This window comes from Peromyscus leucopus, chromosome 8a (assembly GCF_004664715.2).
Source record: "Peromyscus leucopus breed LL Stock chromosome 8a, UCI_PerLeu_2.1, whole genome shotgun sequence".
Taxonomy (NCBI): domain Eukaryota; kingdom Metazoa; phylum Chordata; class Mammalia; order Rodentia; family Cricetidae; genus Peromyscus; species Peromyscus leucopus.
In genome coordinates, this window is record NC_051085.1 from 34225470 (window position 1) to 34240170 (window position 14701).

Sequence of the window (14701 nt, forward strand, 5' to 3'; positions counted from 1 at the left end):
CCCATTTTCTAAGGTAGATATTAAGGGAATTTAGATGTTGGGTGGAAGATAGATGGAGCATAGATAAAGCGTATTTAAAAATAAGACAGCAGAAGGAAAAAGGAATAGATCTTAAGAATGGAGGTGAAAAAAAATGGAAAGCAGTTAAGTCGTGTCATATCATTGAAGGGCAAGAGTGCCTCTAAGACTCAGTTTACAAATATATCTAGGTACTTTATAAAAAGTTATAGGTTTAGCTCTGTACTAGGTTGCTCGCCTGGCATGCATGCTCTGTGGTAGGCTGTTTGCCTAGGATGCATGAGGCTCTAGGTGTGATTCCCTGCACAAAGCGGGTGGAAAGGAACAAAAACTTGTAGGTCAAATGCAAAAACTAACCCAATATAGCGATAGATAGGACTGCTGCTGAAGTTCAGGAAAAGCCAAACGATCTCCCAAAACATGGCTCAAAAAGGGATATCACCCAGGAAATCAAGGGGCAAGCTGGAACCCCAGAAATGGAAGAGTCACTTGGAAAGGACTACGTAACAAAAACAGTCTGGAATAACTTAGAGCAGTGGTTCTCAACCTGCCTAATGCTATGGCCCTTTAATACAGTTCCTCATGTTTTGGTGACCCCCCAACCATAAAATTATTTTTGTTGCTGCTTTATAACTGTAATTTTACTGCTGTTATGAAGCATAATGTAAATATCTGTGTTTTCTGATGGTCTTAGGTGACCCCTGTGAAAGGATCATTTAGCTCCCCAATGGGGTTGTGATCCACAGGTTGAGAAACACTGACTTAGAGTTTTGTTTTGTTCGATTCAACATTTAGTAGTAGGAGAAAGGACTTTATACACTCACTAGTGATTGTAAGCAGGCTTCCATCGGCCAATGATTATTAAACACGTATTGATTACAAACTGTTTGAGAATGTTAGAAAACTATTAGAAATGATTATATGTAATGAGAATAAAATTAGTAATTCTATATCATTACTCTAACCTCATGTACTTATTTTTTATTTTTCCCATTTAGCATTAGATCTTTATAACTGGCTCCCTGAATTTTTAATTATTATCATGTAAATATTAACATTTTATTTCCTCCCAATCCAAATCCCTTTCAAGGATCTGAATGGTGTCATACAACCTGACTCTGTTTTTTTCATCAAGCCTTTTTTTTTTTTTGGTCCCTTTAGTGAAGGAGAAATTCCCTGGACAGAAGGCCTAAGCATCTGCAGCGAGTGATCCCACGCTCAGAAGACCCCAGCTCAGTTGACGGCTCTTCACTGTCATTTCAAAAGTCTTGGTGCTCTTTGAACAGGAGACCCTACTTTTCATTTTTCTCTGGGTACCTCATCCTGAAGCACAGGAACCAAGTGTTTCCTATCTTGTTTGAGGGACACCTTCCACTTCGGTTCTAGACCTCCCTGTCAGCCTCTTTGCCGCCGTGGGAACACACTAAGGATGCTGCTCCTTCCTTGTGCCATGTCTTATCTATTACTCTACCCCACTTCTTTACATGGCTGCTGACTCTCTCCACCTTCAGGTTCAACCCAAAGATCGGCTTCTCAAGCAGGACCTGGTTTTGCTCGACTACAGTGGCTCCTCTTATCATCTATTGCCTTATCCTGCTTTTCAAAGGCACTCACTACATCCTGAATCAACTCCTTTCTTTGTTTCCTTGCTCAATATCACAGACTCTCTCCTCCTATGTAGACAGCAGCAGGAACGTCAGTAATCTTGTCTTTCCTGGGAGCAACCAACAAATCCTTAGAGCTAGCACTGGAGACAGATCCTCTCCTTGAACTAGCTAAAGCTGGGGTTGCTAGCCTTCTACTCCGTTAAAGTTATGACCTATAAAAATAGTACATTCTCAGTTCAAATTATTCCTCCCACCCAACCCCGCTTTCTTTTAAAAGACCTTAACAAATATTATCTTAATTTCTGATAGCTTAAGGCTGCCTATTTCTTATGACCATCACCCCCCAGCTTCACTTAAAAGCATATCTACCTGAAGGAACTATGCTGCTCAAAAAATTTACTGTTCGTTCCCATCTAAAGCTGAAGACAAGCCCTGACCACTCCAAGGGGACTGATCAAAAAGGACTGAGGACTCTGAATCTGTGCTCTGGCCCTGAGATGAATATGATCGCTTACCACTCAGGAGTCTCTCTTGAAAGCCATTTCTCTGAAAGGTGATTATCAGGCAAGAAGGGACTGTATCTCCCAATCTCTATGCAGACTTACGTTAACTTCTCTAACTGCAGACACAGCTGGTCTCAGGCATCACACTGGCTGTCCTTTGTCACTTTCCCCTTGCCTTCTGCTTACCCTCACTTCCTGTTCCTCTCTCCCTTAGCCAGCAATCTTCTGTTAACACACTCAGTTACTTCTGGGCACCAAAGTGTACAGACATAACCATTTACACATGCATGCAGACTATCTACTGACTAGAATCTGTCATTACCACTTCAACTAGCACCTAGCTCTAACAATGCCTGACACACTGCAAGAATTCAATATTAGTTGATTTAGTAAATAAACTAAGAACTGTAATAAATAAACTTTCTGAACTTCCTTGGGAGCAATATTTTCTTGGTTAATGTTAGGCATCAAGATTATTTCATCCATTATAATTCAGTAACATTTTCTAGAAATTTCCTCTCCATATATGAGTCTTTATTTACTTAAAATAAGACACTAAGAATTGGAGAATGAAAAAAAAAAGAATTGGAGAATGATATGTACATATTTTATAAGTACAGCTGCCTTTGTATAGGTTTATGATCCAAAAAGTTACTTAATTCTCTAAACCAAAGAAAATACACAACTCTATGAATAAATTTCGGGGTGATTTGGGAGGAAGCTAAGGGATAGCTCCTGACAGAAAATGAGCATAATCTCAGGACAAAGCAGCTTTAGGTCAAAGGAACCACAATAGCTATATCCAGTGCTGGGGGGGGGGGGTAATGGGAAAATGAACACATTAGCAAATGTGGCAATATCATACGGTGGCAGAGATCTCTTTTGGAATGTGACTTGGGATCAAGTATTTTGGCTGTGAAGATACTCATATTCATTGACCTAGATGACCACTTCTAGTCATTAACTCAATGGAAACACAATTTATGTAACACATATAAAGTGCTGCTACCTTCTCAGTAATGTTTTTAAAGATGCCTTATAACACTGGGAGACTGAAGACCTAAATTCAAAGGTGGTTAGGCCAATTATAGTCATTCATTCAATTAATACTTTGTGATGGGAAGCTATTGTCTAAGGAAAAATGGGGGGCAGCTATTTTCTACAAAGTCAAATGAAAAACTCAGGCTAAAAAATTATATTAACAGCAAGCATGGTAGTGCATGTCTTGAATCCTGGCACTCAGGAAGTAGATGTAGGCGGATATTTTTATGTGCAGACTAGTCCAATATACATAGTGAGCTCTAGGCCAGCCAAAGCTACATAGTGAGCTACATAGTTCCTTAAGAAAATTAAGTCAAAATACATATACATATATATGCATACTCAGATTTTTATATAGTTAGAACATGTAAAGCTATTAGAAGGTTAGTTTGTTCAAAAACTAAATCTATGAATGATATTTTTGATTTCTCTATTTTTCATTTTGATAATGTGTAACTTTTTTTTTTCAGAAAATATCCTTTAAAGGACTAAGATAAACATGGTCGGTTTCAGCAAATAGTTTCATTTTCAACATAGGTAAGTCAGTATCAGTTCTTAATTTGCTTAAAAGAAGTTAAGTTTAAAGTCAAAACACCTACTTAAGAAGTTAACCAATTACAACTGGAGTATTGAAGAATTTTTCTTAATTAATTCAACACAAGAAGCACATATACTTAAAAGAAAACAAAAATATTATGACCAAACATTCTCGAAAGAGGTTTTAAAACAAAGTTAAGTAAAAATGCAATGAATAGAAATGTCATCTTTGATCAGTTGGTTCAAAAGCTCTGTACTCACCGGGATACAGTATTCCACCATTGGATAATGTAATTTGTGGCCCTTTGCTGTTCTTCCCGAAAAGAAGCAACTCTGGCAGACATCATAATTGAAATGCTTTAGGCTTCTATACCTGTGGTGAAGAAGAGAGTGGCTGTCACTCCTGGTACTTAATCTAAACCAGTCACTTGATAAGGCGCACCATTGGTTCAAATCAACAGTGCATTTACCACAAATTGAGAATTTTGTATTTTAGCATCAATTTAGAAGTGACAATTCATCTCTCCAATAATGGGGGTAGGAGAACATTTTTGGGATTTATTTATTTATTGAAAAGGGTCCCAGATAGTGGACGAAGTGGAAACTTTGTTCATAAGTTTTATAATTTTTTTATTTAAAAATTTTTTCTTTATAACTGCATGTAGGCATTCAATGAAATATGAAAAACAGATGCAAATGTGTCCTAAGAGTCTTAAACATGCTTGTACATGTTTACACATGATGACAAGTCAAATATCAATGTCAAAAGATTCTGCATGATATCTGAATGTGGACAGAAAATGACAGAGAAAAGTTATGATAATGAGTTTGATACACGTAATTTTAAAATACCAGTTAGATTAGCAGTAATTAATGAGTATAAAATTCCTTCACAAGAACATTGGTTTTTACAATGAAAATGTTTAGGTTTGGTTTAAAATAGTCACTAGAAAAAAAAAAATACAGCGAGAAATACCCTATCAGTGGCTCAGGAGACAGTTCAGTGGTTAAGAGCACTGGCTGCTTTTCCAGAGGACCCGGGTTTGAGTCCCAGCATCCACATGACACTAGTCTGTAACTCTAGTACCAGGTCTTCTGTTACCCTCACACAGACACACAAGCAGGCAAAACACCAATGCACATAAACTTTAAAAAAAAAGAAAAAAAGAAATACCCTGTAACTAGGAACATGTTAAATAAAATCCTGACTATGTAATGATTACATAATCTTGAAAGAAATAATGTTTAAAGCCTCTCATAGAAAATAACACTCTACATTGATGTCTATTTGTAGAAACAACACTCTAAGTCTTACACTTCTCTGGGGTCTAAATGTAAAATGTTCCCCAGATCTTCCACTCAGGTAAGATGGCTAGTGGAACTAAGAAACACACATTATAGCTGTTCTATGGGGGGGGGGGGGAGATAAATGCTAACACTAGCAGAGTCCAAATGTAAAGGTTATGTAAGGCTAGCATTATAAACTATTGAGTGATGAAGGGCTTTTAAAATGATATGCAAAGCTGTTTGCAAGATATCTAGAGACAATCTATTTACCCCAGCTGCGTTTATGGTCCTGGTTTGACGTATCACTTGTACTAACATCTTTCTACCTATTGGCATAGCTTGACAAGTATGATTGACATCGTCTTTGCTTAGTGGAATCTTGTTTCATGCTGATGGCTCTTTCCTTTTCTTCATCAGTGAGAAACTCTTGCACTGTCAGCACATTTCCGCAATGCGCTCTGCTAAAAATACTGTTTCTCAGGCTTGCTTGCTGATGGTGGTAAGCAGGGCAATCCAGGATGAAGTCCTGGGCCAGGGTTCCCATTGGGATATGAAGGGACTGACGCAACTGGAAAGAACACTCATTTTCTCTCCTTACTAAAGATGGAAGTGACATCCAGAAGAGCCAATTTGCTGGTCTGAGGTCACTGTGAATGTGCAAGTCACAAGTTGGGGATAAGAGGGACTCTAAAGGTCAAGATGACCAAGCATCACCAGTCTTGGGTTCTCTGCCTTTGCACTGCGTTTACATGAAAGGAAATGAAGCCTCTCCTTCATTCTGCTGCTGTTGAGTAGCTGTGGGTAATTATAACTGAGACAATTCTCAGCTTAGTAAACACCCTGTAGATCTAAGATTTCACTAAAACTCAATGTGAGGGGTTGGAGAGATGGCTCATTTTAAGAGCATTGACTGCACTTCCAGAGGGTCCAGATTCAATTCCCAGCACCCATGTGATGGCTAACAATTATCTATAACTCCAATGCCAGGGGATCTGACACCCTCTTCTGGCTTCCATGGGCATTTCATGCATATGGTCCACAGATATACATGCAGGCCATATAATGCATAGAAAATAAATAAACTGAGAAAAAAAATTTAAATTCAATTTGGAAGTAATTACTAGAAAATTCCACCAGTTCATGAAAGCTCAGTACACAGGGGCTGCAGAGATGGCACACAATGGGTTAAGAGTGCTTGCTGCTCCTCCAGAGGATCCAAATCAGGTCCCCAGCACTCATACTGGATGGCTTATTACCCGGTGTCACTCCAGTTCTGGAGGATCTGACGCCCTCTTCTGGCTCCCATGGGCACACACACAAGCATGCATATATAGACACATAAATAAAAATAAACCTTACACTTACACATGCATACTTCTCATGTCTCCACTTTACAGAAAAGTTCAATGTAACTTGTAGTCTTAGTGTATTCTCTGTATCAGGCTGGCCATAACTAATACGTCATGGGTAATAATAGAGCTTGGTGTTTGCTGTGTAAAGTACATACTGCTCTGGACACTTATGTGGTAACTATTCCTAACAGAAATCATAAACCCCAGGGAAAGAATGCAGTACAGTCTAGCACCCAGTCTAGGAGTCTCTAATGCATCCTTAACTAGACTCTAGTCCAGTCTAGGAGGTCGAATGCATCCTTACCTAGACTCTAGTCCAGTCTAGGAGGTCGAATGCATCCTTACCTAGACTCTAGTCCAGTCTAGGAGGTCGAATGCATCCTTACCTAGACTCTAGTCCAGTCTACGAGGTCGAATGCATCCTTACCCCAAAAGGAGATGAAAGAAACAGGATGAACAAACACTCCACCCTGTGACAAACATGGTCCACAGGCCCTATATGGTCTCCTCCAAGGTCACAAACCAATGACCTTGTCTCAGTGAGAACACTACAAGATAGACTGGGCCAAGGAGGGCTGACTCAGCTAAGCATGAGGATCTGAGTTCAGAACCCATATAAAAAAGCTGGGCCTAGTAGCATGCACCTGTAATCAGAGTACTGGGCAAGTGGAGGCAGGAAGATGCCTGGCGCCTGCTGGTCAGCCTAGTTGAATTCCAGCTCCAGATCCAGTGAGAGCTCTATATGAAAAATAAGATGGAGAATGACCAAGGAAGATGAAGACATTTGACATCAACCTCTGGTCTCCATGTACATGCACACACATCCTAGAGTATGAACATATACACTCACAGAGGAACAGGTGGGGGATGGAGAGAGAGACTATACTTTAGCACCATTATTAATGGGCAGGTGTAAAGTAGGATTGATCACAACAAACTTAGCAGAGGTGACATGGAGTTACCTGATGACTTCTCCTCATATTTTACATGCTGTTCCCATCTTACTAAGTTTGATCCCCAACAACGTGGAACAGCCAACAAATTTGATCAAGACTGTATGTATGTGATCTACAATGCAATTATCCTGCATGAACATTCCTATGGCCTCAGCAAAGAGTTATCCATAGAAAATTTCCCGATTCTGCACTAGATTCTGCACTAAAGCATTTATTAACAACTGTAAGAACAAAAAGAAGTTTGCATATAGATGATGAGAAGGGATGTCACTTTCGAAGAATGCACAATGCCGAGTACCACATGGACCCAAGAGGCAACTCACCAGACGGGACATGGGGAGGGATGAGAAGCATACCACAAGACCACACAAGAACAGAAACCCGTGAGTTCTGCTTTCCCTCACTGCATCTCACCTGAACCCAACAATCGGACATTCTTTGCAGATGTTGCATTTGGCCTGATGTTTTGCAGTCTCCGCGGCTGCCACCCGATGCAGAACCGGTAACCACACCATGGACTGGGGTTCCAAACGCATCCAGTCTATAAACTCCTTCACGCTGATCTCTGGCTTGTTGTTATTCTGGGGAAGAGACAGAAAGTGAAGGACAGCTCATCACTGAAGCCACAGCAAGTGCTGCTGCCGCCCATCTGCCTGAGAGAAAAGCCACATGGCTCCAGTTCAGCGACGTCACAAATAGGTTCTTCAAGGTAAGAGGCTTCTAGAAACTAAAATTAGAAAAATGCAGGGGGAAAAAAGGAGTCATTTTCCATAAAAGAGTGTGGGAGGGAACAGTTGCTGAATACTCAGATTTTATTTTTTATGAGTGTTTTTTTTTAATGTGCATACCTACTGGTACACTTTCATGCATGTTCATAGGCATGCAGAGGTCAGTGGGCAATCTCAGGTTCCATTCCCCAAGTACTGTCTACCTTGCTTTTGAGGCAGGGCCTCTCATTAGCCTGGAGATCATGGATAGGCTAGATTGTCTGGCCACTGAGCCCCAAAGATCTGCCTGTGTCTGCCTCCTCGATGCTGGGATTACAAGCATGTGCCATGTACCTACCACTGCACCAGACTTAAGTGGGTTGTGGGGATACAGCCTCAGGTCCTCATGCTTATACGGACAGCCCTTTACAACTGAGCAATCTACCTAGCCCATCAATACTCAAAGAAAAAAGAAGGAAGCAAAATAGAAAAACAAACAAACAAACAAACAAAAAACAACCCCACACAATTCCAGTCAACCTTTCCACATACATTCTATAGTTCTGTCAAACTCACTTATCTAAGATGGTAAATGTATGAAGGTGAGGACTCCCTGGTAACCCAACAAAGTGGAAGACATTTAAAAACGCAGAGTAAAGGGAGTCCTTGTGTGTCTTGTCCCTGTTCTGTCACACCACCACACTGGGGGCTGACTGGTACAAATACACTTCATAGACTTTCTAAGCTTATCAGGATAGATCTCAAGCTTTCCTCAAATCCTCCAGTCATTTGTGTGAGAGAACAGGGGTAAATTTCACCAACTGCCTCTTCCCTCTGTGGTTGAGGTCATTCTGCGCACTGACATATATGACTATAAATCATATTTTAAAAAATCATGTAGTATTTTTTTCTTTCTAAAATAAGAAAGAGGTCCATTATAAAATGTAATAACCCATGACATTGATTCTCCTCAAAGATACAGTGTGAGCATTTTTTTTCTCAGCAGTGATAAATCATTGGCTATGCTTTGGAAAAATATCTGTAGGTTTCTAACTTTATGCATATGGATGACATCAGTAGCATTTATAAATGTGCTTATGCACAGTAAGCATTTAAAAAAGAAACTACAGTTCTTGCCCAGGTGAAAATTAGCAACTCAGATCACTGAAAACTTTGTATATGACTCTTTCTGTAAGTATGTACACTCTTTAAGAAAAGATCTTCCCTACAGAGAACATTAAGGCACTTTTATTCATTCAATAAACAGACATGTTTTAATGTCAATATAAGGTTCAATGTATTATGAAGGGATAAGCATCAGATGTTCATGTTCTTCTGAAGTACATGGGACAAGCCCCTCGTCTACCAACAACAAGTGCTGTCAGAATTCCTTCGCTCAGCACATGTCAAATCTGCTGGAACCTGGCTCTTCTGGTTCTTGGCCTTTAGAACTGAGAAATACATCTCTGTTGTTCATAAGCCATCCAGTTCATACATTCTGCTGTAGCAGCATGAGCAGCCTAAGACTGGATATAAAGTATGTGATAGGCACAACTTGTCTTCATGAAGCGTGGGTGTGCAAGGAAGAGGCACTAAACAACTAATTACACAATTCAGTATGATGTCCTACTGTAGTGAGCATGAGGAAGGAGAGGACATGAAAGCGGGGAGAATATCCTCATCTGATAGGGTTTGAGGAGGACATTCAGAGGACTCAAGAGCTAAGTCAACATGGAGAGACAGAATAGGACAAGCAGAGAAGACAGCGTGTGTACAGAAAAGGAGAGCATTCCAAACAGAAGACACATTTAGACATGGGAGGGTGTGGAAGCAGGATTCAGGGCATGAAGTGAGTATGATGGAAAGCTGAGAACAAGCAGATGAGTGATAATAAATGAAGACAGAGCCAGGGGCACTGGAATTCAGACATCGCACTTCAATTTCTACTTCATGAAAAAGATATATATCTCTATCCAGGTTTTACTATTCTTTGAATCCAACATGCCTTAAGAAACAAAATATCCACTTAAAGGGCTGGTACCCACTCCCCACTATTTGACTCTAGTCCAACAAACTGATTCACTTCTTGGAAGCATCTTTAAGTCTCTCTCTCAACACATCCTACACACCCTTGATGCCCATGCTTACCTGCTGGAAGCAGCTTCGAACACTGGGCTCAATGTTACTGCCCCCAAAAGCTGCTACTTCCCCTAGCTGCCGAGGGATCTGGATGGCATCATGAAGTAGCAAGCCAAGCTGCCGCTGGTCGCACATCTCTGTTGGCCCTGCCACCTCCTTAAAGAGACCTACAAAGGGACAGAACATGACATTACCATCTACCCACTCAAAGTGTTATTTATTTAAAACGTATTTTCAGTGATGCAGGTTGAACTATGTAAACTTAAAAACAACAACAACAAAAAAAAAAAACGTGGAGGGGCACAATGGAGATCAGATTTGTTGAGTTCAAAGGCTCTTAATCTGCTAGCTGTGATCAGAACCACATGACCCAGGTGTCTAAGAATAATCTGATTTTACTTGTCACTACATATAATCAGAAGTATCTTTTTAAATACCACAATAAATGTACATCAGTTAGTTTTATGTTCTTTTTAAGATATCCCCTTAAGAAAGAGAATGTGGAAAAACAAAGTTTTGCTTATTATTTAGTAAAGAACATAGTTTATAAAGCATACCTTTACATTGTATCAATTGATTTACCAACTTTTGTGTTCACTCACAAATATAATACTATATGAACATATATTTTACCTTCTTTTAGGTATGTCTATGTCCATATCAACTTTATATTGCAAATATAAAAAAATATAAGGAGGTTTAGCTCTTCATTTTAGGAATTTTACTAGCCATATAAGCTATTTTTGTTTTATTCTATGTAATGAAACATGTTTTTTCAATTTTAAGACTTAAAAAATGTTTGTATCCTTTGCTGTTCTTATGCCTAAACAAAAACAGTGTTTTTTTTCCCCCCTAAGTTTCTTAAAACAACATTAAAACCCCTCTTCCCAGGATGTTTATCTTGGATCCACTATTGGTAACATTTTGAGGATCACAATGATTATAAGATCCCCATTCAGGAAGCTAATGAAGTGAAGGAAGTCAGTTTTTCAACAGGGAGACACAGCTAATAAAAAGCAATCTCTCCCTTACAGAAATTGACACATTTGGGAGGTGTTTTCAAGTCTAACGCTCCAAGAGACATGCTGTCTGAACGCTCTTCATGTGGTGGTAAGAAGAGAAGAAAGAGGAGTAAATACTTGGGAGCTTCTACAAAACTATCATCAACAATATCCGATAAATGAATAGCAGATAAAAATGTCATGCTCCTCTTGCCAAAGGGGAAGGATGCCAGCGCTAACAGTGTCAACAGTGGAGTTCCAAGCTGAAGCATACTGAGTGATATTGACACAGTAATTACAATGAGATACAGCTTCAATTATAAGCACACGAGGGGAAAGCAAATTCATTTGAGATAAATTTAACTTTTTGTTATCACTTGTTCACTTGGATTCTCTTAGCCCTCCAATTGTTTCATCATAAAAAAAAAAAGACTATCACACCCCCAAAACATTGACCCAGAATTCTTATAATGATGCTTATTGAGCATCTATGTACACATGCAATGGTCTTTATGGAAGTGTGCATTGTTAAGAGCAACAAATCTGCCCAACTGTCTTCCTTGGGCAGACAGCTATGCTGCTATGCCACTAAGGAGGTGAGATTACTCACAGATGCTAGAGAAGGAAGTGTCACTAAGTACAGTTCTATGTTCATATTACTATAGTCAGACACAAACAGCAGTATGAGGATGCAAGAATGGGCCACAATTTGTTTAATTTAAAAAATAACTATCAAGAGGCACACTGGAATAAATCAACCCAGAGGAGATGCAAAGAGCTCTCCAAAAGGTGCTTGGTGATTGTGCTTCTGCTGCTGAAGCTGGCAAGCTCTTGGCCATTTGCACTGAATGCCAAATCCACTCCAGAGGCATTCACATTAAGTCACAAGTCATAAGTACCAGCAACGTAGAGACTTCTGACTCCAGTCACCACAAAAAACCTGTTTTCCTATGGCTGGCTCTTGCCACTGAGTCGGAAGAGCAATTTGTCTTGAATATTAATTCTGACAAAGAAAGTAATCATGAAGAGATGTTCTCACACCACTGGGGAAATCAAGCGTGGAATCACCGTTGCTAAGGGTTTCAATATAAGAAACAAAACTGAACCTTAGAACATTTCAGAGTCTCAATATTGAGGGAAAGACTTAGATTAAAGAGTTAACCCAAGAGATTTCTTATTTAATTATGTCCTAAACTGGCATCCATCGTGGGTTACATTAAGTAGTAGGAACTTGCAATACTTCCCTTCTTCTTGGGCTTCTGCCTCCTTACCCAATCTGAGCATTTAATGCTGTTTTGCAGAAAATGCAAATCTTGGAGCTTGAGTTTGCATTCATTTTAGTGTCCACTCAGCACTATGATGTAACTGTTACTTTTAAAGCCCCCAGTCTTCCAGGAGCATATGAAATCCCTGAATCACAGATGATTAGAAAGAAAAATCTTTCCCTAATTTTGGAATGCTGATTTTTCAGTTATTCTTTCCTTTCTCGGTCATTTTAGAAATGCCAAGTTCTCAGCTTTGGAGACCATATGTTTTCCTGGTAATGATGAAGACTCCTGAAGTTCTAAACAAAGGGCCACCAACCAAATTTTATGTAAGGCTATTTTTTTTTCTCTGTTCTCTACATGGCTTGCAGGGCTCACACAGAATCATAGACTCTCACCTCCTGATCCCACAGTAAGTTTGTGCTCTATGCCAAGCCACAAGTCTTCCCTCACCATTTCTATCACATTATGGAAGAAAATCATGCTTTTGGGTTCTAGGCTTCACACTCAAAATCAAAAAAATCTAACAGTAATCCCCAAAAGTACATGATTTTGAATGCAGCATGCTTTTAGAGAGATGAAATTTAGCTAAGTAATAAGATCAATGACCAAATACCTTCATCTGGGGAAAAAGTTTGTTTTCTTGATTCTGGGCATGCTTAGCATGTGCTGGACCACTGAGCTATTAATAGACCCCATTCTTCCCTGTACCCATCTTTTGTCTTTTGATGTATTCCTATTCACGAATTATCCTCCATCCTCTCCTCCAAATACACAGATTCATCTGCACAGAATCATCTGGAAGTGGACTTGGCAGTAACAAGTTACTTATTGTTTATGGACAAGTTAAACTAAAAGACAGTTACCATGGTAATGAGTTTGGAGACATATAGGGATGGGAATCATTTATTTGACCACTCATTTCTTTGGCAACTTGTAATATATTATCTCAACTTCCTTTCGAGGCTTCAATCTTTGGATTCATCTTTCACCCTCTGAAATGCGGCTCAGTACACCAGGAAACAGAAGTAACACTACTTCTGGCTAGAAATACTCAAGGGGATCAAGGCATCTACCTAATGACACTTGGTCACTAGGTGGGAGAGGGGTCAATGCAGGTCTCCCCGTCTCTCGAGCATGCAAAGACATATTTCAGTAGTGGAGAGCTAAAAAGGCACCGCTGGTTTACTCAATGACTAAACCAAAATAAAAATAAAAGCAGTTATCATTTCACAAGGCTGAAACTATAAAATGTAACTATTTAGGATTAATGCTAGTAAAAGTTTATTCCCTCTTACTTTTCTTTTTCTTTTCTTAAAAGCATTGAACATAAACATAAGGGAAAAAAAAAAGAAGAGGGGAAAAAGGGGGGTTGGAGTCATAAAAGTTGAGTCTACAGATGTAACACAGACATGTCTATCCACAATGGCTTTTTTAAAAAATGCACATGGTAGCCCCACTCCCCTAAAAAAAAAGTTCCTTCTAGTTCAAGCCCAACATTTTAATGTGTCACAGCCTTTGACTAGACTAGATTCTTGACTTGTTTTGGCATTAATTTGCTCAGCTTAAAAAAGGAAATTGTGAACCCTACATTATGGAGAGAATATTCTAAGAATTAAATGAGGTGCACATTTGTGCATGGTTCTTACGCCATCAAGTCACCTCACCTGTGACCCTACAATTAGCTTCTCAAATCACAAAAACCTGATTCTCTTTGCCCAAACTGGTACATGTATATTAAGGTTCTCAAAAATGGAAACTAGCATTACAGCAAGCCATATAAACCCAGTCTTTGGTGAATGGATATTATTGTTGGAAGTGTTATGCTATAGGAGGTCTTACATACATCTGTATTTTTCTTCTAAGAGGCCTTTGGAGAGAGACATCAGTCCAATCTTCAGACTCTGAACTCTAATTTTTCCAGTCCGACCCCTGAAATTATAAGATGGTTGTATGCATTTAAAACTATATGCAATATGCTAAAGGTCACTTTCTTGAGAACAAACAACTTTTCTATTTAGTTTTAACAATTACTGTCAAACCTATACTATAACTTCATGACATAGTTTAACAATGGTCTTTAAAGAAGTCCAGGAAAATACACTGAAGTCATTTGACACACAACATACAGCACAAGAACAAATTACAGGAATATAAAAATAGCAAGCATATAACCAAAATGATCTCAATTTCAAAAATACTATAAATAAAATATGTTGATTATAAATGCAAAATCAATACATAAAATCTACATGGAGTATGCATACTACCTTATATACGAGAGAGGA

The 14701-nt window shown here is 39.1% G+C and overlaps 1 protein-coding gene across 11 annotated transcripts in view; it reads right to left on the reverse strand.

Moving 5' to 3' along the window:
- Positions 1–14701, reverse strand: part of Utrn (utrophin) — a 514855-nt gene that overhangs the window by 41038 nt on the left and 459116 nt on the right. For all 11 annotated transcript variants that reach the window (XM_028861232.2, XM_028861242.2, XM_028861237.2 and 8 more), the window contains 4 exons: positions 14260–14345; positions 10157–10314; positions 7716–7882; positions 3968–4079 (listed from right to left, as the gene is read on the reverse strand). In XM_028861232.2, coding sequence (XP_028717065.1) covers positions 3968–4079; positions 7716–7882; positions 10157–10314; positions 14260–14345 — 523 coding nt within the window. The remainder of the gene's footprint in view (positions 1–3967; positions 4080–7715; positions 7883–10156; positions 10315–14259; positions 14346–14701) is intronic.